Source organism: Anolis sagrei, chromosome 1 (assembly GCF_037176765.1).
Source record: "Anolis sagrei isolate rAnoSag1 chromosome 1, rAnoSag1.mat, whole genome shotgun sequence".
Taxonomy (NCBI): Eukaryota; Metazoa; Chordata; class Lepidosauria; order Squamata; family Dactyloidae; genus Anolis; species Anolis sagrei.
Genome location: NC_090021.1, coordinates 318139583 through 318167452, shown reverse-complemented (window position 1 = coordinate 318167452; position 27870 = coordinate 318139583). Strand labels below are relative to the sequence as shown.

Sequence of the window (27870 nt, the reverse complement as noted above, 5' to 3'; positions counted from 1 at the left end):
TAACAAAATTAGCTTTAAATGTTCAGTCAGGATATATTTCTTATGAGAGCCAGTGTGATACAGTGGCATTAGACTACCGCTCTGGAGGCCAGGATTAGAATCCCAATTAGCCTTGGAAGCCAATTGAGTTGGAAATGACTTAAAGGCACACAATAACAACCACAATTTTCATGTTTTCAGATCTCGCCCCCCGGCACATAAATGGAACTTTTTTTTCATGTTGTATTGTCTCATCCTTGGGCTTTCATGGTAAATAAAACATTCAGAAGTGGCTTACCATTTCCTCCCTCTACCCAGGGCTAACAAGGGTTAGCTATGGTGCCATTGCTGTTGTCTCTAACAAATCCTCCACTAGTATCATGCCAAATTATTAATACTCCACAGTAGCTGTTTGGCACATTTAGTCTGGCTCCTTGGCAAAAAACTGGCCGATATGGGAGACTACAAGTAGCACTGCTACCATCAGCCCAGGAGCACACTGACCTACCACTTTAGGTGGTGCTAAGGTGGCCACAGAAATTGAATCCATATACTTTTCCTTGCAATTGTTTGCATACAAAATATAAATGTTTTCATGCTTTTGGGCTGTGTCTTAACTTTTGAGAAAAGAGAGACAAAAACCTGGAAACTTGGGGGTGGCAGCCTTAATTAGACAGTTGGCAGTTTTAACTAGTCACATAGTGGAGGCAAATGGAGTGAATCTTTTGGCCTTTGTGTCATCACAGGTTGATGCACCAAAGGACTCATAACTATGTTTCGCACATAACTCCAAATAGCAACAAAGGTGCCACTGCTGGGAATTTAGCAACTTGGCAAAATGCTGCTGTTCTGAAGCTTGGAAAGGCTAAGTGCTATTTTCTTGCTTTTATCTGGAACAAAAGAATTTGGATTGCCCACAAGAAATGCAAGGAATGAAGGACAATTATACATTCCCATTCAGATAACAAAAGCATTGTCTAAGCAAACTCTGGAAAGCCAGAAGCACCGGAAACAGGGCAACCAGTCCAGTAAATTGTTGTGCCATTAAAAAAAACCTTTCCTCCTAATCTCAAGATCATTCAATTCCCCAAAAACAGGAGAAACCAGCAGGGAGGGGAAATGAGTCCTATGTGTTTTCACCTTTTGAGAACTGACAACCCAACCAAAACTAAAGTAACATTGCTAAAAGGATAAAACAAAAGCAGGGTTAGAAACAAGCCAGAGAAAGATTTCTTATCCTGCTCTGCTGGTGGTTGTTAGAAATTTGAAGCAGAAGGAAGAGAAATGTCTTCCAGGAATGTATCATGTTACCTCAATTTCTTGTCTGAACATTTAAAGAAATTTCAGAGGACCCTTAGTATTTAATGAGGTTTGATTCCAGGACCTCCATGGATAGCAAAATCCATAGATGCTCAAGTAAAATTACCATATATATATGTGTGTGTGTGCGTGTGCGTGTGTAGACATAGACATATACCTACCTACCTATTTCTAATCTGTCTATCTGGAGGATTGCTGAGGGTTGCAGTCCAGGAATGTATATATGTATATTTGTGTGTGCTTGTGCATATATATACACGTGTGTGTGTGTGTGTGTGTGTGTATGAATGTGGTGGCATGCAGGCCCGTAGCCAGGATTTCGTTTTGGGGGGGGGGGCTGAATTTTTTTCAGGGGGGGTTCGGGGGGGGGGCTGAGTTTCGGGGGGGGGCTGAGTCTGAGTGAAAGAGGGTCTAGCCTAGCAAACCTTTTGTATCATTACCCCAATACCCCCATGCATATGGGATATATTGAGTATGGTGATCAGATCATGATATGAATAAACATAACAGTTTAAATAATGCACCAGTAAGGCCTTTTTGCGAACCACCATGAGAATTTCGGGGGGAGGGGGGCTGAAGCTCCTCAAGCCCCCCCCCCTCCCCCGGCTACATGCCTGGTGGCATGTGTATATGTATATGAGCATATGTGTATATGTATATGGTGTATTTTTTGGGTTTTTAAGTCTGTTCCGCTGGGGTTTGTGTGTGTGTGTGTTTTAGGGGTGATGGACACTCGTTGGCCTGATAGGTGTCTTGTGTCCAAATTTGGTGTCAATTCGTCCAGTGGTTTTTTAGTTATGTTAACCCCACAAACAAACATTACATTTTTATTTATATAGATCTATATCTATATCTCGAGAGAGAGACCTAGATTTTGCTTCTGCTTGAACCTTGGATGCTCCCAGATCCTCCAGGTGGAAAGGTGAGCAAGCTTTTGCTCCACCTCCATTCTTTCAACTTCTCTTCCTCGGGAATGTCTTTCCCTCTTCTTGCTCTTTCCACCTCCAAGCCCGGCGGGCTGTTTCCCTGTGGCAGTTTCCTTTTCCAAACAGAAAGACACAGAACTATTTGAATAATAGCAATAATAATAAGAATAAGAATAAGAATAGTTATTGTCATTTAGAGATTGCTGCCAACAACTCTGCACCCCCGCTTGGCTGAGTCAGCACCCTCGCTTAGCTTTCCCAGAGGGATTGTTCCCTCTCCCCGACTTCCCCCGTCCTTCCTTCCTTCCTTCCCTTCCTTCAATCCCTTGGCCATTGAGAGGAGAGAGAACAATATTAAGATAATGATTTTTTCTCTCTCTCTCTCCTCCTTGCCCAGTGGTGAGAGCGGAGCTGGGCCGGGCCGGGCGTGTGACTCGGGATGCCTGCCTGCTCTCTCCGCCTCTTTCGATTTCCCCAGTAAACATTAACCAGGTGCGATCCTTATCCGCGTTGCCTTGCTTGCTTGGCTTCGCTTCCTGCCCCAAACCTGCAGAAACCTGGCCAGAAGCAACTTGGACACCTCAGGCTTCCTTCCGTCCGGGACAAACTTAAGCCTGGGGTCGGGGAGAGAGAGCTATCCTCCCGGAACAGCCTGATCTCCCTTTCCTAGGCTGTTTGGGGTCTGGGGGCTTCCTTGCCCCGAGCGCCTTCCTTGCCCCGATCCCGTGCTCTTAAGTCTCCCCCTCCCCTCCTCTCTCTCTTTCTCTCTCTCTCTGCCTCCTCCTCCCTCTTTTCCTTGGTCTCTCCTCTCTCTCCCCCTCCATCCCCTGCCGATCACTCCCTGCCTCTCCTCCTCTCTTTCTCCTCCTCCTTTGGCTCCTCTCTTGCTCCATTTGAAGGTGCTCAGGGACCAGGAAGGGGGGTCTCTCCTGGATCGATTTCTCTCCCCCCCCCCCCTCCTCCCAATAACACACCGTCTCCGACCCCATCCCCGATGCCATGGCCGGGAGCGAGTGGGACTGGTTTCAGCGGGAGGAGCTGATCGGGCAGATTACGGATCTCCGAGTCCAAAACCTCCAAGGTAAACACAGCTATGAAGAAAGCGAGCGTGCATCCTGACATTGGTTTGTTTCCCCCCTCTCCCCTTCCTCCCCCTCCCATGCACCGCCTCCTTTTCCCCCTTGCCCTGTGTGTGGATATGCACATGCGTGTCTGTCTGTCTACCTAAAGAGAGGGGGAAGTTCGCCTTCCAGATGGATTTTATTTGGGGACTTGAAACTCTGAGCTGCCTGCCTGCCTCCTCCTTCCAACCCAGTCCTCCCCCTCGGCTTCCTTTTCCCCTCCTTGCTGCTTGGATCCTCTCTCTCTCTCTCTCTCTCTCTCTCTCTCTCTCTCTCCTTGGAAAGAGAGGAAGAGATCTGTATAGCCCTGGAGATGTGTAGGCTTCAGGAGAAAATAATTGCGGTGAAAAGGAACTGGGAAAGGCAAGGAGGAGGTTGGTGGGAGATAATTCCTAAAGGCCAACTAATTCCAAATCTTCTGCTCATATGTAAACAAACAGGCTGGGGATTTTGAAACAACTTGTGCCCAAGGTAAAGGCAAAGGTAAAGGTTTTCCCCTGACATTAAGTCCAGTCGAGTTGGACATTGGGGGTTGGTGCTCATCTCCATGTCTAAGCCAAAGCGCCAACGTTGTCCACTGACACCTCCTAGGTCATGTGGCCAGCATGACTGCATAGCACGCGGTTACCTTCTTGCTAGGTTGGCAGGAGCTGGGGCTAACAGTGGGAGCTCACGCCACTCCCTGGATTTGAACCTGCAACCCTTCGGTCAGCAAGTTCAACGACTTAGAGGTTTAATCTGCTGCACTACTGGGTGCTCCACTATGCCCTAGAACAGTGTTTCTCAACCTGGGGGGTTGGGACCCCAGGTAGAGTTGCGAGGGGATTTCACAGGGGTCACCAAACACCATTAGAAAACTCAGTATTTTCTGTTGGTCATGGAGGTTCTGTATGGGAAGTTTGGCCCCATTGATGGTGGGGTTCAGAATGCTTTTTGATTGTAGGTGAGCTATAAATCTCAGCAACTACAACTCCCAAATATCAAGGTCTATTTCCCCCAAACTCCACCAGTGTTCACATTTGGGCATATTGAGTATTTGTGCCAAGTTTGGTCCAGATCCATCATTGTTTGAGTCCACAGTGCTCTCTGGATGTCGGTGAACTACAGCTCCAAACCTCAAGGTCGATGCCCACCAAACCCATCCAGTATTTTCTATTGGACATGGGAGTTCAGTGTGCCAAGTTTGGTTCAATTCCATTGTTAGTGGAGTTCAAAATGCTCTTTGACTGTAGGTGAACTAGAAATCCCAGCAACTACAACTCCCAAGTGTAAAGGTCTCTGTTCCTCAAACTCCAACAGTGTTCACATTTGGGCATATTGAGCTTTCGTGCCAAGTTTGGTCCAGATCCATCATTGTTAAAGTCTACAGTCCTCTCTGGATGTCGGTGAACTACAACTCCAAAACTGGGAGTTCTGAGTGCCAAGTTTCAATTTCATCATTGGTGGAGTTAACCCCCCCCCCCGAATTTTGAACATCACTCCCCCCCCCCCAAGATTTTTAAAAAGTTAAATGCTCCAAAATCCAAAAGTGTCCACAGGGATGGATAAGATGGCAATCCCTTTGCTTTCTGATGGTTCATCTACACCAGTCATGGGCAAACTTGGGCTTTCCAGATGTTCTGGACTTCAACTCTCACCATTCCTAAGACTTAAGCAGCTGAGGTGAAAAGGGAAAAGGACTGAGGCTGTTAGAAATGGTGGGAGTTGAAATCCAAAACACCTGGAGGGGCCAGGTTTGCCCATGCCTGATCTACACTGTAGTTTGACAAGGTCTATAGCCTTCTCTGCCCAAGAGTCCTGGTCCCTCACCAAACTACAACTCCCAGGATTCCATAGCATTGAGCCAAGGCCATTAATAAAGTGGGGGCAAACTGCATTCATTCTATAGGGGATTTGCAGCCTTTGCTGCAAATCCACTGTGAGAATGACATTGCTGTCATGTGAAAAATTTAAATGGGCGGGGGAAATGAGGGGGGGGGGCTAAATTGTTTTCTGCTGCCCTGGAGACTAGGGCATGGAACAATGACTTCAAACTACAGGAAAGGAGTTCTACCTGAACATCAGGGAGAACTTCCTGTCTGTGAGAGCTGTTCAGCAGTGGAACTCTCTGCCCTGGAGTGGAGGCTCTTTCTTTGGAGGCTTTTAAACAGAGGCTGGATGGCCATCTGTCAGGGGTACTTTGAATGTGATTTTTCTGCCTCTTGGCAGGAGATTGGACTCGATTGTCCAGGAGGTCTCTTCCAATTCTATGATTCTAAGGTGTCCCTTTGTTTTGTGATGGATATACATTATGGAGATACATTATGTTTCAGACTCAGCATGGTTAATAATGTTGTATGAGATCACCTTCAGGCCTATGTGTAGAAGGTTCACCGATGGAAATCCAGGTATTCCAAAATTTGAAAACATCCAAAATCCAATGCATTCTGGTCCCAAACATTTCAGATAATACTCAATATGTATGTACAGTATTAGAACATTTGGATCAGTCGAAGGTAAACCAAGAATGGTCCACCTGTGACCTGTCCAGATGTAGTTTCTATCTGCACTCACTAGTAGGCTCAAAAGTAAAGGCTAATGGGACATGTAGTTCATCAACACCTGAAGGACACAGGTTACCTATCACTGAAGTAACAGGTGAAGTGAACCACTTGCCAATAACCGGTAGTCTCCCAATGCCTGCTGGTGGGTGGGATTCTTACAAAGCATGCTGGGATGTATGAATCTTGTCCTCTTTAAGCTTGGCACTCAATCAAGATATAACATCAGTTAGTTCTTGGTAAATTTCTCCATCTGTCACTGTAACCCAGCCTAAGCAAATGTCACCGAAATACGAGTACATACATATTCTATGCTTCTGTTTCCTCCATCCCACATCCCTGCTTCTGCTTCCACTGTGACAAATTTAGATTGTAAATTCCTAAAGGGCAGGGCCTTATTGACATAAACTTTCAGCACTCCTGTTGATGGACTAATTACCATTAATTAGTCAGCATTGATCCTGAGCGTGCATTCTTTCTTTGTAAATTAAACATAATGAATAAATGAGCAGACTGTATAAGAGGGAAGCTGGTTGACTCTTGGTGGAGTATCTGTATGCCTGCATCTGTAATTCCACAGATACCTATCCTCTTTTCTGTTTTACTCTCATTAAGTAGCATAGAAATATTAGCATTTGCACTGGGTAAAGTAAATAAATGTGCTGGGGGTAGTGAAAATTTGCTGCAATGTGATAAATTGTTGCCTCTAGTCAGTCCTTGCTTCCTTCTCCACAATCACATGGCTGAAGAAATATTTTCATATGCCTCTCATTATGATTTGTTTTGGCTGTATTGTGATTCAATCTATTTTCTGTGAACTGAGCCAGCATATATGTGTCATGGAGGCTTAGCTTGCTTTCAGGCCTGTCTTTATTCCTAAGCAGTGAGCACACTTCCTTGGGAGCAAGTCCCATTGAAGTAGCCTTAATACATTGAAAGCACCAGGTCCCATTTTATTTATTTATCATATCAGAAGTGAACCAAGTGTACAGGTGTAATGTATTTTTTTAAAAAACCAAAGTTTGCAAACTTGGCATTATACTGTATTATATGTCCTTTGACCAGCAGCTGGCCACTTGGAGTGCTTCTGGTGTTGATGTAAGAAGGTCCTCCATTGTGCATGTGGCAGGGCTCAGACTGTATTGTAATATTTATTTATTTCGGGTATTTCTACCCCACCCTTCTCACCCCCTAGAGGGGACTCAGGGCGGCTTACATCCGGCACAATTCGATGCCAACAATTACAATAAAAATGCAATAACAATAAACACAATAGTTGAAACATACAATTAATACAATATCAACTAAAAAGCCGATCTACAGCCCGCGTTTATCGAGTTCTAAAATCCGTCAATCCATTTAGCATTACCATAATCCTTTCCAACTCTAATCATCATTACCTTGTTAGTCTGCCAGATTACCCAAATGCAGGTCCCATATCCATGTCTTCAGCTTCCTTCTGAAGGAGAGGAGAGATGTTGATGACCTGATTTCCCCGGGGAGTGAGTTCCACAGGCGAGGGGCCACCACTGAGAAGGCCCTGTCCCTAGTCCCCACCAGCCTCATTTGTGATAAAGGTGGGGCCGAGAGCAGGGCCTCCCCAGAAGATCTTAAACTCTGCAGTGGGACATAGAAGGAGATACGTTCAGACAGGTACGCTGGGCCGGCACCGTCTAGGGTTTTATAGGTCAAAACCAGCACTTTGAATTGTGCTCAGAACTGGATCGGCAGCCAGTGGAGCTGACATAGCAAAGGAGTGGTGTGCTCCCTGTATGACGCTCCGGTGATTAATCTGGCTGCCACCCGTTGGACTAGTTGAAGTTTCCGAACAGTCTTCCAAGGCAGCCCCACGTAGAGTGTGTTGCAGTAATCTATTCGGGATGTAACAAGAGCGTGGACCACTGTGGCCAGATCAGACTTCCCAAGGTACGGGCGCAGCTGGCGCACAAGTTTTAATTGTGCAAATACATGGTCTGTGGTTTGTAGGCTTGGGTAACCACGGAAAATTTGGTTCTAAACTCGTTTTGTTTTTAGGGGGCCCTTGCGTTTCGTTTTTTTTAATAATTCCGAAATTTTCCTTTTAAAATTTTTGAAATATACGAAATTTCGTATAATTACGAATCGATTTGTTAATGGCGGACGCGATTGCGCAATATGCTAAAAAAAACACCTCCAAATGGGACAGGGGGAACTTCTGAAGCTTCCCTCTCCCTCTGTTGTTGACTGTTGGTGTGAAAAAACAAACAACAACTATAAAACTTGCACCAGACATGCGAAAATAATTACAAAATAATTACGAAATAATTACAAAATAATTACGAAATAATTACAAAATAATTACGAAATAATTACAAAATAATTACGAAATAATTACAAAATAATTACGAAATAAATTGAAAAAATTGTTTCGAATCTAATTTACTCCTCACACTATTCCTGCATGGCTCAATATTGGATCATAAGCTAATTTAAATACGAATTAATAACGAATTACGAAATTAACAAACGAAACCGCCCAAGCCTAGTGGTTTGCTGTTCTCCACACTCGCATGTCATGGACTCCACTTTGTGGCCCCATTTCTTAGGCTTGGCTCTGATCTCATGGTGCCAGAATGCAGTCTGTTCAGCGCCTTCGAGGTCGCCCAGTCTTTTGTTTGCTCAGTGGTGGTGGGAGGTCTCTCATTCAGTATCAGCCACCGATTGAGGTGCTGCTTTTTTCCTGCCACTTTTGGACTCTTGCTTGCTGAGCTGTAGATCTTAGAAAACTATTTCTTGATTTAAGGTGTTGGCATGCTGGTTGATATTCAAACAGGATGGGTCTGAGATGTCACTGGCATGTTTTTTTTTTATTATTGGCTGCTACTTCCCAGCGGATGTCAGGTGGTGCAATAGCATCTAAACAGTATAATTTCTCCAGTGATGTTGGGCGTAGACATCCTGTGATAATGCGACATGTCTCATTAAGAGCCACATCTCCTTTTTTAGCGTGGTGAGGTGTGTTCCACACTGGGCATGCATACTCAGCAGCAGAGTAGCAAATCACAAGGGCAGATGTCTTCACTGTATCTCTACAGTGAAGATACAGATACCAGGTCCCATATGGTCTTGGAAGCTAAGCAGGGGCAGACCTAGTTAGGACTAGTACCAAGAAATATCAGGAGCTGTAAGCTATAGTTCAGAGGAAGGCCGCCACAAGCCATCTCTGAGTATTCCTTGCCAAAAACATCCTATGAAATTCATGGGGTGACCATAAGTTGACAGGTGACTTAAAGACACATGTACACATAGAAGTCTCACTGAACTCATTGAGGCTCAATCCCAAATCGAGCTGCAAATTTGTATGCTTATTTCATTGAAAGGAGAAGTGTGGCTGTAGTTTAGTTGTAGGACACATACTTGGCATGTCAGAGCTTAATCCTTGCCCAAGGAAGACTCCTGTCTGAAACACTGATATGCTACTGCTTGTTTTTTTTTAATAGATCAAGAGATGAGCAACATGTCACCATATGCAGTATTAGATCTAATTTTGTGATCGAGATGTTTCTGCTCTTCCATAAAACCATTATTTGGACTACCTAAGATAAACTCTGTTTATGCAAATGAGACATTTTCAAGGTGTTTTGCTCACATAGAAATAGTTTCTTGAAAATTAGCCCTGTCGAATCATTGCAGTTTTTTTAATGAATGTGTATATGACCAAGACTTCTTTCACACTACACAATTATACTGCTATGATTTCACTTTAACTACCATCGCTCCATCCTATGGAATTCTGGAATTCATAGTTTTATGAGATACTCACAATTCAGGGTTTCTAGCAATCTTGGAGGAAGTGCTTTGTTGTTATGGTTGTTATTACTATTATTATTATTATTATTATTAACTTTATTTGTACCCCGCTAGCATCTCCCAAAGGACTCGATGCGGCTTACACGGGCCGAAGCCACAAAACACAATACAATAGAGAACATAACACAGCGATAAACAAAGCAAATCAATAATTAAGCAAAATAACCACAATGACAATACATCAAGACACTATTAAAACTGGTTCGGCCAGCGCAATGGGGTACAGGGTTAAAAGTGCTGAGATGGCAGGAGGGACGTAGGATTAAAGTGTGGTGTGCAGCAATGTTAGTTGTGCTAAAGTGCATCTAGGACTTGGGATGGGGATTCCTAATCTGCGAAGGCACATCGGAACAGCCAAGTTTTTAGGTTCCTTCTGAAAACTGCCAGAGTAGGGGCCTGACGAAGCTCTTTTGGAAGGGCATTCCAGAGTCGGGGGGCCGCCACAGAGAAGGCCCTGTCCCGCGTCCCCACCAAGCGCGCTTGCGACGTAGGTGGGATAACGAGCAGGGCCTCCCCAGATGACCGGAGCGAGCGTGTGGGTTCGTAGATGGAAATGCGGTCACGCAGGTAGGGTGGTCCCAAACCGTTTAGGGCTTTGTAGGTGAGCACCTGCACCTTGAATTGGGCTCGGAAAATAAATGGCAGCCAGTGGAGCTCCTTGAACAAGAGGGTTGACCTCTCTTGATAATGAGCTCCAGTTAGCATCCTGGCTGCTGCCCGCTGGACCAGTTGTAGTTTCCGAGCCGTCTTCAAGGGCAGCCCCACGTAGAGCGCATTGCAGTAATCCATTCTAGAGGTGACCAAGGCGTGGACCACCCCGGCCAGATCCGCCTTCACAAGGTACGGTCGCAGCTGGCGCACAAGTCTCAGTTGTGCAAAGGCCCTCCCGGATACCGCCGACACCTGAGCCTCAAGTGTAAGCGAAGAATCCAAGAGGACACCCAAACTGCGGACCTGTGGCTTCAGGGGGAGTGTAACCCCGTCCAACACAGGTTGCCACCCTATACCCCGATCCGGTTTACGATCGACCAGGAGGACCTCTGTCTTGTCGGGATTGATCTTCAGCTTGTTCTTCCTCATCCAGATCGACACAGCGGCCAGGCACTCGTCCAGCACCCGAGAAGCCTCCTTGGAATTAGGTGGAAAGGAGTAGTAGAGTTGTGTGTCATCCGCATAGAGATGGCACCCAACTCCAAAACTCCGGATGACCTCTCCCAGCGGTTTCATGTAGATGTTGAAGAGCATGGGCGACAAGATAGATCCTTGCGGGACCCCACAGGTCAAAGGCCAGGGGTCCGAGCAGGCGTCTCCCAGCTTCACCATCTGGGTGCGTCCCTCCAGGAAGGACTGGAGCCACGACAGAACCGTGCCCCCAAGGCCCATCCCAGAGAGACGACCCAGAAGGATACCATGATCGATGGTATCGAAAGCCGCTGAGATGTCCAAGAGAACCAGCAGAGTCACACTCCCCCTGTCCAGCTCTCTGCGGAGGTCATCCACCAAGGCGACCAAGACTGTCTCGGTGCCATGGCCAGGCCTGAAACCAGACTGTGCCTGATCTAGGTAGTTGGTATCGTCTAGGAAGCCCTGGAGCTGCGAGGCGACCACCCGCTCCAGCACCTTACCCAAGAAAGGGAGGTTGGAGACTGGTCTGTAGTTATTCAGCACCGTGGAGTCAAGGGAAGCTTTTTTGAGGAGTGGACGAACCACTGCCTGTTTCAAACCAGATGGAAAAATCCCTTGCTCCAACGATGCATTGACAATCAATACAAACCAGTCAACCAACCCCTCCCTGGCTGATTTAATGAGCCAAGATGGGCATGGGTCTAGAGGTGAGGTGGTCGCCCTCACAGCCCCAAGAACCTCCTCTACGGTTTCAGGAAGAACAAGCCTAAAAGAATCCCACAAAATTGGACAAGCAGGTACCTCCGTCACCTCTTCAGGCACTGCGATGGAATTGGAGTCGAGCTCGAGGCGTATCTGGGCGACTTTATCTGCAAAATGGTGTGCGAAATCGCGACACCGAGCTGCGGGGTCGTCAGGGACCCCCTCCACCGCAGGTGGGTGGAGGAGTTCTCCCACGACCCGAAACAGCTCCGATGATCTATTTGCTGCAGATGCTATACGAGCGGTCGTGAATGACTTCCTGGCCGCCCGTATGGCCACGGAGTATGCCTTAAGAGAGGCTCTAGCCCGTGTTCGATCAGATACATCTCGAGATTTCCTCCATTTGCGCTCTAGCCCCCTTCTCGTGTGCTTCATCACAGCCAGCTCCTCGGTGAACCAAGGAGATGGCCTGTCACGACGCAACGAGATGGGGCGTTCGGGTGCGATCATATCTAACGCCCTGGCCATCTCCCCGTTATAGAGAGTTACCAAGGCGTCGATAGAATCGCCAGGCTCCAAGGCAGGAAGAACCCTAAGATTCCTCAGGAATCCATCCGGATCCATCAGTCTCCTAGGGCGGACCATCTTAATTTGTCCTCCACCCCTGCGGAGGTTTAGGGTCGCAGTAAGTCTAAATGTGATCAGATGATGGTCAGACCATGACACTGGAAGGATGTTTTGATCTTCCACTCTGATCAATTCGTCGTCCGCCACAAAGACAAGGTCGAGAGTGTGCCCAGCTTGATGCGTGGGGCCGGATATTATCTGTGACAGTCCTATGGCCGTCATGGTGGCCATAAAGTCCTGAGCTGCGCCAGATAAAGTGGTCTCGGCGTGGATGTTAAAGTCTCCCAGCACCACCAGGTGCTGGGAGAGCAAAGCCGAATTAGAGACCACCTCCGCTAACTCAGACAGGGAAGCTGCTGGATCTCGGGGTGGACGATACACCAACAGGAACCCCACACTGTCACGGCTCCCCACCTTCAAGTGGACACATTCAAACCCAGAAGCTTGCGGGACAACGCATCTGGTCACGGCGATGGATTGCCGGAAGACCACTGCGACCCCTCCTCCCCGCCCCCCTTGTCTGGCCTGCTGATGCACTCCGAAACCAGGTGGACACAACTGGGTGAGATTTACTCCCCCCAGCTCATCCAGCCAGGTCTCGGTGATGCATGCCAGATCCGCCCTCTCATCCGTGATCAAGTCCTGGATGGCCGCGGTCTTACCATTAACGGATCTGGCATTAATCAGCAGGACCTTAAGGCCAAGGGGGCTGCCATGGAGCCTACCACTACCTACCTTCTCCAGGGTCGCAAGAACTCTGTTGCGCTTCTCCCTGGGATGTTGGTGAACCGCTATTCTCCTCCCCCACACGACTTGGATGGCACCCCCTTCCTCTGGAGCCCTCCCCCCCCCTACATGGGCAGGATCTATGACTAGTCAGCTCTCAGAGGAAGAAGTCGGGCTGGGGAATAATCTCCCTTGGGCGTTAGGTAAGGATGTTTCTGATGATGAGGTAGATAATGAAACATCAAGGGAGCTGAGTGGGCTGAATAAGGGGAGTGTTCTCGAGCGAAGGAGTGTGGCTGGTTGAGCGGGGGCGACCGGGGCAGATGGGGTCTCAAAATGGTATGAACCAGGAGGGGGGGGAGGGGGAGGCCCTAACCGGGGAGCTAATTGTGGAATTCACACGGGGACCTGATGGTGTATGGCGAGAAGGAACCCCGGAGGCAAATAAGGGGCGTATCTGGGGGTCCACAACTACCCTCCTAATGGTAATGCCCCATTTCTTTAAGACAGAGCGCTTTGCCATAAGCTCTCCGAGCCATGAATTGTCTTCTGGTGTTATTTGAAGACGGGAGGAACGGTCAGATGATTGGAAGTCCCTCCATAACCACACTATGGCTTCTAGTCTTATATCCTGTTGTCTTTTACCCAGGATTTGGGCCAAGGAATTACAAACTGCCCTCTTAGAGGTCCATCTGCCTCTGTTTATCAATTGGTCAGCAATGTCCACCGCGAACATGTCAGTTTGTAGATGATGATCCTGAGTGCAGGCTGCGGTTGGCTGGACCAAAAAATCTGTTGTTATATTATTAATCGTCCTCTGAGCGGCCATCATAGACCGCTGCCACTCCACAATGTTCTCAATCCTATGACTGCCCAAAGATTCTCCCCTTCCCTCAGTCGACTCATCATTCAATCCTCGTTCAGCCCCCAGATCCCCAAGGTCCGACATGCCTTTCTCCCCATTTTGGCACAAGTCCTTAGCCAGATCTGCACACAAAGAGTTATCAGTCTTTGGGGGAATTGATTGCACAGGAATTCCTGAGAAAGAGGCAAAACCTCTAAGGAGATGGTCCATTTTCTCGTTTAAAAACCTGAGTTGTAACAACACATGATTAAACGATTCCCTCAGGAGATCGTAAAAGTGCAAAAGATCATTCTTCGCATGGGGTTCTGCTCCACCCATTCCTATGTCTAAAAGGTAGCTCACACAACACTCGTATCTAAACACTCCCACCAGCTTACATTCACATACAACTTCCGGCACAGTCAGCCACTCCCAGGCACTCCAAGAGCCCACAAACTTCTCTCTTTCCCACAATTCACTCAACTATCCAACACCACATCTGCACTCTCACTCACTAGACTAAACACACCCAACAATCATCCACACTTCCTATACGACTCTTTTATCACAACCGCTAGTCTAAACACACTCAGCTACCAACCACACCTTCCTATATGGATGCTTCTTGTCACAAGCAGTCTCATGCGATCTCCTGGGCCTCTTCACCTGATCCACCCCCACAATCCTATCCTCATCAATCAAATCCTATGTATCTCCTATCACACTCTCAGCAGTCGGAACATACAACATGTAACATAAAACATACAGCCAAGCTAAACTATAACAAATACTAGAATTAACTAGCAAAAGAGAAAGTGGGAAATAAAATAAAATAAAATAAACCAAACAGAAAAGGGTCAGATGGCGACAACAGCAGTTCCCTCCGATGCAAAATGCTCAAACAGCATTGCTTCTCTCCCTTTCCCGAGGCAGCAAGATGGGGCGCCCGGCAGCGGCGGGGCCCAGGGGCCCGATGGAGGGGGCTTTCCTTCTCTCCCCTCCCCAAAGGCAGCGGGGAGGGGGCGCTCGGCGGCGGCGGGGGCCCTGGAGGCCCGATGGAGGGGGCCTTCCTTCTCTCCCCTCCCCCAAAGGCAGCGGGGAGGGGGCGCTCGGCGGCGGCGGGGCCCTGGAGGCCCGATGGAGGGGGCCTTCCTTCTCTCCCCTCTCCAAAGGCAGCGGGGAGGGGGCGCTCGGCGGCGGCGGGGGCCCTGGAGGCCCGATGGAGGGGGCCTTCCTTCTCTCCCCTCCCCAAAGGCAGCGGGGAGGGGGCGCTCGGTGGCGGCGGGGCCCTGGAGGCCCGATGGAGGGGGCCTTCCTTCTCTCCCCTCCCCAAAGGCAGCGGGGAGGGGGCGCTCGGCGGCGGCGGGGGCCCTGGAGGCCCGATGGAGGGGGCCTTCCTTCTCTCCCCTCCCCAAAGGCAGCGGGGAGGGGGCGCTCGGCGGCGGCGGGGGCCCTGGAGGCCCGATGGAGGGGGCCTTCCTTCTCTCCCCTCCCCCAAAGGCAGCGGGGAGGGGGCGCTCGGCGGCGGCGAGGGCCCTGGAGGCCCGATGGAGGGGGCCTTCCTTCTTTCCCCTCCCCCAAGACAGCGGGGAGGGGGCGCTCGGCAGCGGTGGGGGCCCTGGAGGCCCGATGGAAGGGGCCTTACCTGTCTCCCCTCCCCCAAAGTAACGGGAGAGGGGCGCTCCAAAAGCGACGGCCCCAGCAGGCCCGATGGATGCACTTCGCTTCTCTCCCCTCCTCCAAGATGCCGGCTGGAGGTAAGGACTCGCGCCCGCGCCGCGGTGGAGGCAGCGAAATTCGAGCCGTCGCTGCTGGCCCCTTATTAAGAGCTTCCCTGGGTCTCCCCAAGTCCCTAAAGGGGCTCGGTGTAGCGGGGAGGGGTCCTACGGGGGGATCGAGGGGAAGATTTTAAATCCCCTTTGGGAGCGGACAAAGGAGGTGCTGCTCCCGCGCCATCTTGGAAAAAAAAAAAAATTATCTGTGGTCACCTGTTCTAGAATAAAAGGAAGCAAGTCGTAAACCCATGGTTTTGGGAGGGGTTACAGTAATTTTAAGTTCATTTTGATGATGAGGTTGATTTAGCAAAATTCAAACGTGATAATCCCAGAATAATGTAGGCACAAATGGAGCCATGATATTTCTCACTGGCATTCCAAGGAAACTGTCTTGCTTGGACAAACAGTTTGTTTAGCTTAATGGTACCCTATATTATTATTATTATTATTATTATTATTATTATTAAACTTTATTTGTACCCTGCTAGCATCTCCCGAAGGACTCGATGCAGCTTACACAGGCCAAGGCCTCAATACATGACATAACAATACACCTAAAGCAAATAAAACAATTAAAGCAATATTAAAACAACAAAACAACAAGCAATAAACAATACATCAAAACATAATAAAACTGGGCCGGGCCAGAGTAAAGGGTACAGGATTAAAAGTGCTGATGTGACAGGTGATATGTAAGGGTTATAGGGCAAGTGCAGTGTGCAGTGTGCGGCAATCTTAATTCTAATAAAGTGCTTCTGGGACTTGGTATTGGAGATTTCCTATTCGGGGAAGGCACATCGGAACAGCCAGGTCTTCAAGTGCTTTCTGAAGACTGCCAGTGTAGGGGCCTGTCTATGATCTTTGGGGAGGGTGTTCCAGAGTCGGGGGGCCACCACGGAAAAGGCCCTGTCTCGTGTCCCCACCAAACGTGCTTGCGACGCAGGCGGGATCACGAGCAGGGCCTCTCCAGATGAACGAAGTGAACGCGTGGGTTCGTAGACGGAGATGCGGTCACACAGGTAGGCTGGTCCCAAACTGTTCAGGGCTTTGTAGGTAAGCACCTGCACCTTAAATTGGGCTCGGAAGATAAATTGGGCTCGGAAGATAAGATCAGTTGTGTGAATTCATCCAGGTTCTCCTGCTTTGTGTGTGTTCCAATCTCAGATTTTGTTTTTTAAACTGCTAATGTAGTTTCTGAAAGGAAAAAAAGAAGAAAAGAAACATTCAGCCTAAAGTTACAAGATAATGGACAATGTTCTTTATGAGAAGAAGGATAAAGGAAGTTTCAGTCTAAGAGATAGTTTCTTGAAAATTAGCTCTGTCAAATCAGTGGGGTTTTTTAATGAATGTGTATATGACCAAGGCTTCTTTCACACTACACAATTATACTGCTATGAGTTCACTTTAACTACCATTGCTCCATCCTATGGAATTCTGGGATTCATAGTTTTATGAGATATTTATAATCCTTACCAAAAACAAAGCTATAGTCCAGTGTTTTCCATACTCTGGTCTTCCAGATGTTTTGGACTTCATCTCCCAGAATCATTGGCCAAAGCAGCCGAGGTTTCTGAAGAACTAGAGTGTGGGAATCACTGCTGTAGTCAGTAGTTCAACGAAGTACTGTACAAGCCGTCCACTTCACTCAGGATTCCATAAAATATTGCAGTTACAAATAGTTGAACCCTAATACTGTACTTATCTAGTGTTAAAGAGCCCCTAGAAAGATTAAATATCATGTTTGAAATGGCATAAACCTATTGCATTAATGCAATCTTTTTCCTATTTCGCAGTTCGTATCACTTTTAATGTCAAATTGCATGTTAGCAATGCCAAGAATGACACCAAGGACTAGTTTCAGAGGTACAATGAATAAGGAAAGAAAGGAATTGATCTTACAGAAGCTGAACTACACTATAATCCAGTTTCTGAATCCAGTTTATCCAATTTGAACTGGATTATATGTGTCTACACTGCTATACAATCCAGTTCAAATCAGATAACCTGGATTCAGAAACTGGATTATATGGCAGTGTTGATTCAGTAAGAATTTGGAAAAGTAGTAGTACAGTTGTCCCTCCACATTTCTCTCTAGGCATCTTTAGGTTCTCCAAGGTGACTCTTTGTTCAGCTTCCTGCAAAAGTTGACTATAGAGTTATGCTCAAAGACCTAGAAATTTTTAGGACCTCTTCACACTTACTGTATATTCTGGTGTATAAGACTACTTTTTAACCCAAGAAAATATTCTCAAAACTCAGGGGTCGTCTTATACGTGGGGTCGTCTTATACACAGGAGTAGTCTTATATGTGGAAGTCGTCTTATACGCGGGAGTCGTCTTATAGAACGGGTGCTGAAACTTCCAATCGGATTGGAGAATCTGTGGTGGCCGCATATGGTGGGGGGAGCTCAAAGATGGCAATGGCTGCAGGCTGCAGGCTTCCGGGGTGCCTGGGGTGTCAGCTCACAGCAGCCGTTCCCAATGAAGACACAGGACCTTGATCCGTTATCAAAGAGAATCTTTACTACTGGATACATAAACATATGAAAAACCGAGATTGACCAGCAGCCACTGGTCACTCCTTATATACACTCTCCCTCATTTGAAGGTACAATTCCCACCAAGTGGAAAACCCCGCGCAATGTTCCCGCCGTACCATAAACCGTTGTCTTCCAAGGTCGACAGCTGCAGAGTTCTTATCAAAGTCTTACATCAGGACCCTAGTTTTCAGCTCCAAAACTGTGGGCCTGGAAACTGGATCCTGATATGGCGTCCTCCTCCTCTTCTTCCTGGAATGGAAACATCAATCATATCTACAATCCTTCTTTATCCAGCGGTCCTTGATATTTCTTTAACAAACTACAATGGAACACTGGGTGTATTTTCCCCAAATCTTTAGGCAGCCATAGTTTGTATGTGACCTCATTGATTTTACTGGAGATTCTGAATGGACCTATATAACGTGGGGACAGTTTCTTCGAAGGGAAATCTAATTTAATGTTCTTGGTGCACAGCCAAACCAGCTCACCCTCTTCCAGTTTCTCCCCCTCCCTCCGTTTTCGGTCAGCGAACAGTTTGTATCTCTTTTGGGCTTCCCGTAATGATTTTACTACTTCATCCCATCCAGATCTAACCTTATCTGGCCATTCCTCACTACCTAGGAATTCCTCCTTCCCCCAATCTGGCAGCTTCGGCAAAGGGGCCACTTCTTGACCATAAATTATTTCGAACGGGAATTTTCCGGTTGATGAATGGGGCCCCCCATTATTTGCCACCTCTGCATATGGGAGGAGTTCAGCCCAATTGGCTTGACGGTAGTTTGAGTATGTCCTCAGGAAGTGTCCTAACGTTTGTTGTGTGCATTCGACCCCCCCATTAGTCATGGGATGAAAAGCCGAGCTTGAATTCCCTTCTGTCCCAACAATTGCATGAACCTCCCCCAAAACCTTGCAGTGAATTGAATTCCTCTATCGCTAATGACTTGATCTGGACATCCATGTAAACGATGAATGTGTCTTATAAACAGTTCTGCTAGTTTTTCTGCTGATGTGAGTTTGGGTGCAGTCTTACGTCAGGACCCTAGTTTTCAGCGCCAAAACTGTGGGCCTGGAAACTGGATCTTGACACTGGGGTATGGAAAAAAGAGACAGAATGGCTCTGGACCCAGAAAAACAGAACTCTTTTACCTGTCTGGCCCACCTTGTATCCTATTACCATACCTCCTCCTTTGCCTCTCAGATCTTGCTCCTGAAGACTGCAATGAAGCATTGCAGGTGCGCATGTGTGAGATCTGAGAGGCAGAGAAGGACGTACAGTAATAGGAAAATTACCATATTGAAATCAAATCTGATGCTTTTTAAATTTTTATTTGATGTGCGTTGGAAGAGGGGTAGTCTTATACGGTGAGTATATACCAAACTCTATATTTTAACTGGAAAAGTTGGGGGTCGTCTTATATGCCCAGTTGTCTTATATGGTGGAATATACGGTACCTTATTTCGGTGGCAGCAACAGGAGTTTACAACTTCAGTTGCGGAGCCCAGTGGCTGCCATCACACCCCAGAGAACTACTTCTGGGGCAGATCTATGGCTAAAGTTGAAACTCCTATCACTGAAAAAATGGTAGCCAAGAACAATAGCAGGCTCCCCATCTTTCCATAGGAAAAGATGGGTTGAGCTGAAGAAAAAAGACTTCCCCCCATGTGGTGAGGTAGGGGAGAAGCCGTGACAGATCAGGGCACAGGGCAACAGGTCCCCACAACTCATTCTGCCAGCATGTCTGATGATATCCTTACAGAGGTATTCTCTTAAGTAAAAAAGCAATGTTTTTCTTTGTGGTTTTTCATTTTCACATGAGTCCTATGCTCTTCTCTGACAGTGGATGTGGAAGGCTTTTGTTGTTGATATTGTTATTTGGTATGATTTATTTTCCAGGCAGGCATGGGTTATCAGTGTTTGTAAACAAAAGATGACATGAACAGAGACTCATTAAGAGTTTGTGGATTGTTTGATGGGTTATTGAAGTTTTCTACAATGCTGATATGCATCACTTCTTTATTTAAATGATGTGTCCTAACCTGATTTTACATGGTTGATATTACATTACATTTCTGAGACAGCTCAGTTTTGAGATGTAATCTGTTTTGGCACGAGTCAAACATCTGTCATACTCTAATCATCTTTCTCACATGCTTCTAAAAGTGTCATCAGAGTAAAGAGAGGTATAGGAAAACAGTAAAGATGAGAGCATGTTGGGTATCTGCCATTATCAGCAAATGATAGCCATATTAATCCAAAGACCAGTTAAACTGCCATAAGTGGGACATCTTAAGTCTTATAGCAATTTCCTAAGGCTGGATCTTCATTGACATATAATGTAGGTTGGAACTGCATTGTGTGGCCAGTGTAGACACACAACAAATTGCATTATATGACAGTGTAGATGCAGTCTAAGAAAGCGGCATGCATTTCCTCAGTCTAATGCTGATGATGATCCAAATGCAAGTAAGAATAGGCAGCTGATAATACAGGAAGTAACTCAGGGTGTATCTCCACTATGGAATTAATGTTGTTTGACCCCACTTGAACTGCCATGGCTCAATGCTATGGAATTCTGGAATTTTTAGTTTGATGAAGCACCAGAATTTTTTGGAAGCGAAGGCTAAAGATCTTGTAAAATCACAAATCAATAGATTCCACAGTATTGAGCCATGGCAGTGAAAATACTGTCAAGTTGCATTGATTATACAGTGTAGATGTGCCATGGTCACAATTGGCCATCTGATCATATGTACATCACAAAATCCATAGGAATTCATGTATAGGACAGCAACCTTAAAGGTAGATTTAGGAAACCTGGGACCCTCCAGATGGTGGAATTCAACACCTATTATTCCTAGCCAACATGGCAGTCATTGTAATGGTGGGACTGAAATCGAACAAGATTTGGAACAATCTAACTATCACATATTGTCCTTATGTGCTCCGGTTCTATTGCTCAAGCTTGACCACCTAGGTAGGAAGGGAGCTTTCAAAGTGAGTAAACATATTTTCAGAAGGATGGGTGGATTCAAGTGTTGGAGCACTTTGGTCTAATGCTCCATAAATCGATGCTAAAAGGTTATGGGCTTAATTCTAGCAACATGGTTTTAGATGGAAATCTAAAGGTACATTTGAGTAGCATCTCAGAGTTGTGTGAATGCATCCAGGTTTTCGTGCTTGGTGTGTGTTCCAATCTCAGATTTTGTTTTTTAAACTGCTAATGTAGTTCCTGAAAGCAAAAAAAGAAACATTTAGCCTAAAGTTAAAAAATAATGGACAATGTTCTTTATGAGAAGAAGGATAAAGGAAATTTCAGTCTAAGAGATAGTTTCTTAAAAATTAGAGCAAAAGTGTGCTATATGTTTGGAAATGTCCCATGTGGGAAATCAGCCAGTTTTATGGCAGTCTGTCTGAACAAAATTGGTTCATGAGCTGAAGAAAACCACCATCCTTGTAATGAACTGCTGTGTAGTGAATTAGGAGAGAAGTGATATATTGATTGTTCTAATTAGATATGCTTATAGACTGGGTAATGTGGAAGCAAAACTGCATTGGTTTCCATTGTCAATCATTCAACACAGATACAATATTTCTAGAAAAGTTATATTTGTTCATCATTGTCAAGCTGTGTGCCAATAAAAGTAGCAATAAAATAAGAGCTTTGGTAGAGGGATGGAAAAACAATTTATTTAATCCATCCTATTCTAGTCTTTTAAATCAACAGTTGACGTTATACTGAAACATAGCTCTACCTTGAATTAAAATAATAGGTTTGGGATTATATGCCATTATCATTAGGCACAGGGAGGAAATGTTGATATGGCAGCAAAGCATGAAAAGAAAATTGTAGCAGTTAATGAGAGCTTATGTAACATCTACCTTTTAACAACATCCATTCTTTTAGGTTTGAGCACTAAGGCAGATTTGGTTTATATTCATGGCAACCCTAAACTCATTTCAGGGAATTCCATTGGGCCGTAGAATGTGTCTGGGATTGCGGTGTACATAAACTTTGTGTTGCAATTTTATACACACTTACCTGGGATAAAACTCTCCAGAATATAATATATTCAGTTTGGTTATTTGGGGTGCTGATTCAGAAAATTGCATTGGATAGACCACATCAGCTCTAGTTTCTTAAAAAAACATATGCCATCCAGTAGTCGCCATCTGTTTGCCCATAGAAAACCATATTTAATAAGCCTCAGCACTATAAGAGGGTTTTGTGAGACCAGTCACTCTTGTGGCAATGGTGTAGTAATGGTGAGGCCGCAGACCATATTTTAGCTTTTGTGGACCACTGGTGGTCCACAGATCACAGGTTGGGACACACTGGTCTAGAAGGACAAAGTTCAAAAACTATTGCTTAACTTTGTTGTCGAAGGCTTTCATGGCCAGAAAGCCTTTGACAACACCATTATTTTTTTTAGATTTTTCAGGCTGTATGGCCATGTTCTCAAAGTATTATCTCCTGACATTTTGCTTGCATCTGTGGCAGGCATCCTCAAAGGTCATGAGGTCTGTTGTAAACTAGGAAAATTGGGTTTCTATATCTGTTAAATTTTCAGGGTGGGAGAAAGAACTTTTGTTTGTTGGAGTTAGGTGTGAATGTCTTAGCTGGCCACTTTGATTAGCATTTGATGGCCTGACAGTTTTTAGATGTGGCTTGTTACTGCTGGGAAAATCCTTTGTTGAGGGGTGTTTAGTTGTCCCTGATTGTTTCTTGTCTGGAGTTCCCCTTTGTTTGAGTGTTGTTCTTTATTTACTGTTATAATTATAATATAAATATCAGTCACCTTTTTGGGGAATCTACATAAAAATCATTTCTCATTGCTCTATTTTTCAGATTATTATCCATTAATTGTTTTTCCTCTCCCTTTTCCCTTTCCATTCAACTGTTTGTTTGATTTTTTTTTGTACCAAGAAGAACTGTAAAATAATGACTATTTGAGTATGGCAAAGGTTATGCCCGGGAGGCAGCACGTGAAATGCTTTGTGTACCTAAGTTCAAGAAAAGGCGCAGAAGTCACAGGAAGAAAAGCCCCATGCTTTTGTATTTTCTTTGTAGTTGGAGGTAGTTCTAATCTTATAAATGCCTTCTCTGCCAAAGAGTGCATAGAATCGTTGAGCTGGAAGAGACCTTGTGTGCCATCCAGTCCAACCCACTGCAAAGAAGCAGGAAAATTGCATTCAAAGCACCCCCAACAGGTGGCCATCCAGCCAATGTTTAAAAGCCTCCAAAGAAGGAGCCTCCACCACACTCTGGGGCAGAGAGTTCCACTGCTGAACTGCAGCAACCTCACCAAACTACAAATCCCAGAATTCTACAACATTGAGTCGAGGTAGTTAAAGTTGTATCACACTGCATTAGTTCTCCAGTTTATATGCAGCCTATAAAGATAAAGGACTGATTTAAGAGTCCAATAAAAAGGGGTAAATTTAATAGTGGCTGGTTGCAGTAAAATATTATTCTAGGATATCAGAGACTGACTAATTGGATGTATTATGAGATCTCAAAGGCAACAGACTACATAATCATGTGATGTAATGGACCGAGTACATCAATCATCCAGTTCAATCCAACCGGTTTTTCCACCCACTGCAAGGTTTTGAAGTAGCACAGAATGTTTGCCTTGCACTTAACTGAAGTCCATAGGGAATTTTGCTATTGATTTTTTTTTAGAAGTGGGTAAAGCTTGAAAGCTCCATTTGCCAAGGTGCCAAAGGCAACTTCTGCCGGCATTCTGTATTCTAGAGCAGACGTGCAAATGCTACAATCTGAACTCCTCCTTCTAACCTTGCACAAGGACTTCTCAAACTTTGGAAAAATATTTTTGGACTGAGCTAAAATCATCAGTAACTATATTCCATGGCCTTTCTTTGATGTCATCCAGGAAGGCAGGACTGGCCTAAAGCATTTTCCTGCCTGAGGCAACCAACTTATACAGAAGTTGAGTGGCTGGCAGATGAACGATCCTTAACTTTGACAATGTGATGAGGCCCCTAAGGGTGCATCTACACTGCAGAATTAATGCAGTTTGATGTCACATTAACTGACATGGCTCAACACAATGGAATCATGAGAATGCTATCATGGTGAGACACCAGCATTCTTTGGCAGAGGTGGTTAAAGAGCTTTGTAAAAATACAACTCCCATGATTCCATAGCATTGAGTCATGGCCGTTAAAGTGCTGTCAAACTGCATTAATACCACAGTGTAGATGCACCCTAAGACATAAGAAAGAAGGCAGCAGGTATACTCAGGGGCGGCTCAACCCATTATGTAAAGTAAGCATTTGTAGTATAGTCGATTTTGCCCAGGGGCACTCTTGAGGTGCTTTTGGGGGAAAATAGACCTTGACATATGTGAGTTGTAGTTACTGGGATGTATAGTTCACCTACAATCAAAGAGCATTCTGAACTCCACCAATGATGGAATTGAACCAAATATGGCACACAGAACTCCCACGATGAACAGAAAATATATATCAGTGATTGGTTGGGAGGGGCACCAAAATACCATTTGCTTAATGTTGAAAATTACCTAGGGCCACTTCTGGGTATACTTAGGGCAGAGGTGTCAAACTTGTGGTTCTTATGTTTGGGCCTCCAACTCCCAGAAGCCCTAGCTAACTTGTCCAATAGTCAGGAATTTTGGGAAACGAAGTCCAAAACACCCGTTAGACACCACCTTTAGGACAAGGATGTTGCTTCAGAAAAGGGCAAAATTAGGACATTGCTTCCCAAATGAGATTCTCCCCACATTGAATTTTCCTTCCATCTCCAAGTTTCTATCATGTCAGTAATTTACCATTTAAGTTAAGCATTTAGAAGCATTGTTTAGCTATCCAAAGAAAAGAGGATTGCCAAGGGACTGGGAATAAGTGCAAATATGAGAGTTCTTGGCATAGACTGTTTTCAGCATCTCACTCTCTGGAATGCTAGAAATCAGGGACTGAAGAGAAACTTCATGGCAGAATTGTTATAGTAGCGAATAGCTATACTGCTAATTTAGTAGGTCACAGCCAGGATATACAACATCCACAGCTTGTTCTCCAAGAGAAGCCTCTGATCGGTAAGGTCAGGAGGATCTGCTTGGAAGGGTACTACTCTTACCTTCAAGAATCAGTCACCTGACGCAGAGAATGATAGGGTCAGCCCTCCAAGGAAGAATCTTTAGGAAGAAATTTTGCCTGTAGGTAGGGTAAAAGTTGAACTTGAAAAGATTGCTTTCTTGGACCACAACTCCATGGACTTCCTGGGCATCAGGATTATTTCTCAGTCTGGTTATGGGAATGGATAGACGGCTTTCTTATCTTTTGAGTAAAAGGCAACCAAGAATGATGGGTTTTGAAATGGTTTTATCTAAATAACTCCATATTTCCAGTTGTCCTGGTCTGTGTTATTATGTTTATTTATTTAGCTAGGATGTCATAATGGACTAGATAGGCTAATTATCTGAATCCATATAAGACAACTTCATATATTCCTAGTTGTTTTTCTCAGACAGTAAGTTCTTTGCTTTTTGGCTCCTGAGGATTTATAATTTTTAGATCACCATGTTTCCATTTCAAAAGCTATATAATTCATGTCCATATACTGAAGATACTGTATATAGACACATGTTCCCTTTATGACAATGAAAGTACAAGTTATACTGAAGTTTCTTATTGGGGGTTCCCAATATAATTTTATTCTGGGTTGGGGGGCATCTATGATCACTATTAAAGATCCTTTCCTCTTTTGTAATACGGTCTTCATCTGCTGTTCCACAATGACAACATCACCTGTATTCCCAAGGCTCTGTGCAGTTTGACCATGAGAGAACCATGAGAATCTTCTATCTGCTTTTTAATTTTTTCGATCATACAGCTACAAGCTGCTCATTGGTATCCTTGAGGAATTTATGGTATTTGTGACATCTCTGTTGTGTCATGCCTCTGAGCAGAAGTGAGAAGAGAATAGATTAAAAACGATCTGCCATCATATACAAGGCTGCAAGATAAAGCCCTGCTAGAACATTTACTAATTAACTTTTCAGCCAAGGGAAGTGATTTGTGTAATTGTGTTTTGTAAGATATAAGGAGTAAGTTTACAAACTGATTCTCTTTTAGGATTTGAATTTTAAAAGCAGAAAAACAAGCTATATCTTGGACCCCATGTCAGGAGAAAGACAGAATATAAACTATCCAACTAAATAAAAAATAAAGTCAATTTTTTTTTTGGTGTCAGGAGTGGCTTGAGAAACTGCAAGTCGCTTCCGGTGTGAGAGAATTGCCCATCTGCAATGACATTGCCCAGGAGATGCCTGGATATTTGATGTTTTACCATCCTGTGGGAAGGGTTCTCTCATGTCTCCACACGGGAAGCTAGAACTGAGATGGGAGCTCACCTCACTCCCTGGATTCAAACTGCCAACCTGTTCATCAGCAGTCCTGCCAGCACAAGGGTTTAACCCAGGGGTCCTCAAACTTTTTAAACAGAGGGCCAGGTCACAGTCCCTCAAACTGTTGGAGGGCCGGATTATAATTTGAAAAAAGCATGAATGAATTCCTATGCACACTGCACATATCTTATCTGTAGTGCAAAAAAACCCCCACTTAAAATAATACAATAATTAAAACAAACAATTTTAACAAATATAAACTTATTAGTATTTCAGTGGGCAGTGTAGGCCTGCTTTTGGCTGATGAGATAGGATTGTTGTTGTTGTGTGCTTTCAAGTCATTTCAGATTTAGGTTGACCCTGAGCGAGGGCCGGGTAAATAACCTTGGAGGGATGTATCCGGCCCTCAGGCCGTAGTTTGAGGACCCCTGGTTTAACCCATTGCACGACCAGGGGCTCCAAGTTAATAAAACGATATTTCTAAAAGTTTTCAAAAGGAAATAATGTTGTAGGTATGAAGTAATTCATGCCTTTCAGCTGTGAACTTCAACAAAATATAATTAAATACTACACATTTTACAAACACTTTTGGGGAGCATGTGGGTCATGAATATGTTGAATAAGTGATGTGCAGTCAATAGCTCATTGGAATGAGGCTTAGGAGACTTCAGGTTCAAGTCATCACTATGCCATGAAATGTGCTGGATCACCTTGAGCCAGTTATTGTGTCTTTGGCTGAACTTCTTCATAGGATTATTGTGAGGACAAAACAAGGAATGGAAGTGTTATGCACAATGACTTGAAGTTACCGGAGGAAAGGTGAGATATTAATGCAATCCAAAAAATGAACAGTACCTTTTGGCACACGTTATGGAAGTCCTACTTGTGGCATTTGGATGACCACTCTGCAGAACAGATTGGATAGCACTGGCAGCTTTTGTTGTTGTTGTTTACTTTATATACTCTCTGCCCCGGAGTGTGGTAGAGGCTCCTTCTTCGGAAGCTTTTAAACAGAGGCTGGATGGCCATCTGTCAGGGGTGATTTGAATGCAATATTCCTGCTTCTTGGCAGGGGGTTGGACTGGATGGCCCACGAGGTCTCTTCCAACTCTTTGATTCTATGATTCTATGATTCTATATACCCTGCCTTTACCTTAATCCCACACTTTGATCACAGTATTAAAAACGCAATACAAAAAACCCCCCACAATTGCATAATATAGTGTGGATTAAGGTAAAAACAGATTAAAATATAACAAATTCACTTAAATTTGTCTTTAAAACTCACAACCCCCCACACTTTCCCAGCAGCATGCCCCTATTCTTCCCCAAATGCCTGCTTTGTTCTAATCCTGCAGGACTATTTTTATACTACTTTTATGATATTTTAAGTTCATCAATTAAGCCT

At 45.1% G+C, this 27870-nt stretch overlaps 1 protein-coding gene across 1 annotated transcript in view; it reads left to right on the top strand.

The window, feature by feature from the left end:
* The first annotated feature begins 2619 nt into the window (after positions 1 to 2619).
* CLMN (calmin) overlaps positions 2620 to 27870 on the top strand; it is a 105792-nt gene continuing 80541 nt past the window's right edge. Inside the window, exon 1 of the mRNA XM_067462978.1 lies at positions 2620 to 3306. Within this exon, the coding sequence (XP_067319079.1) occupies positions 3225 to 3306 (82 nt within the window). The 5' untranslated portion in view covers positions 2620 to 3224. The remainder of the gene's footprint in view (positions 3307 to 27870) is intronic.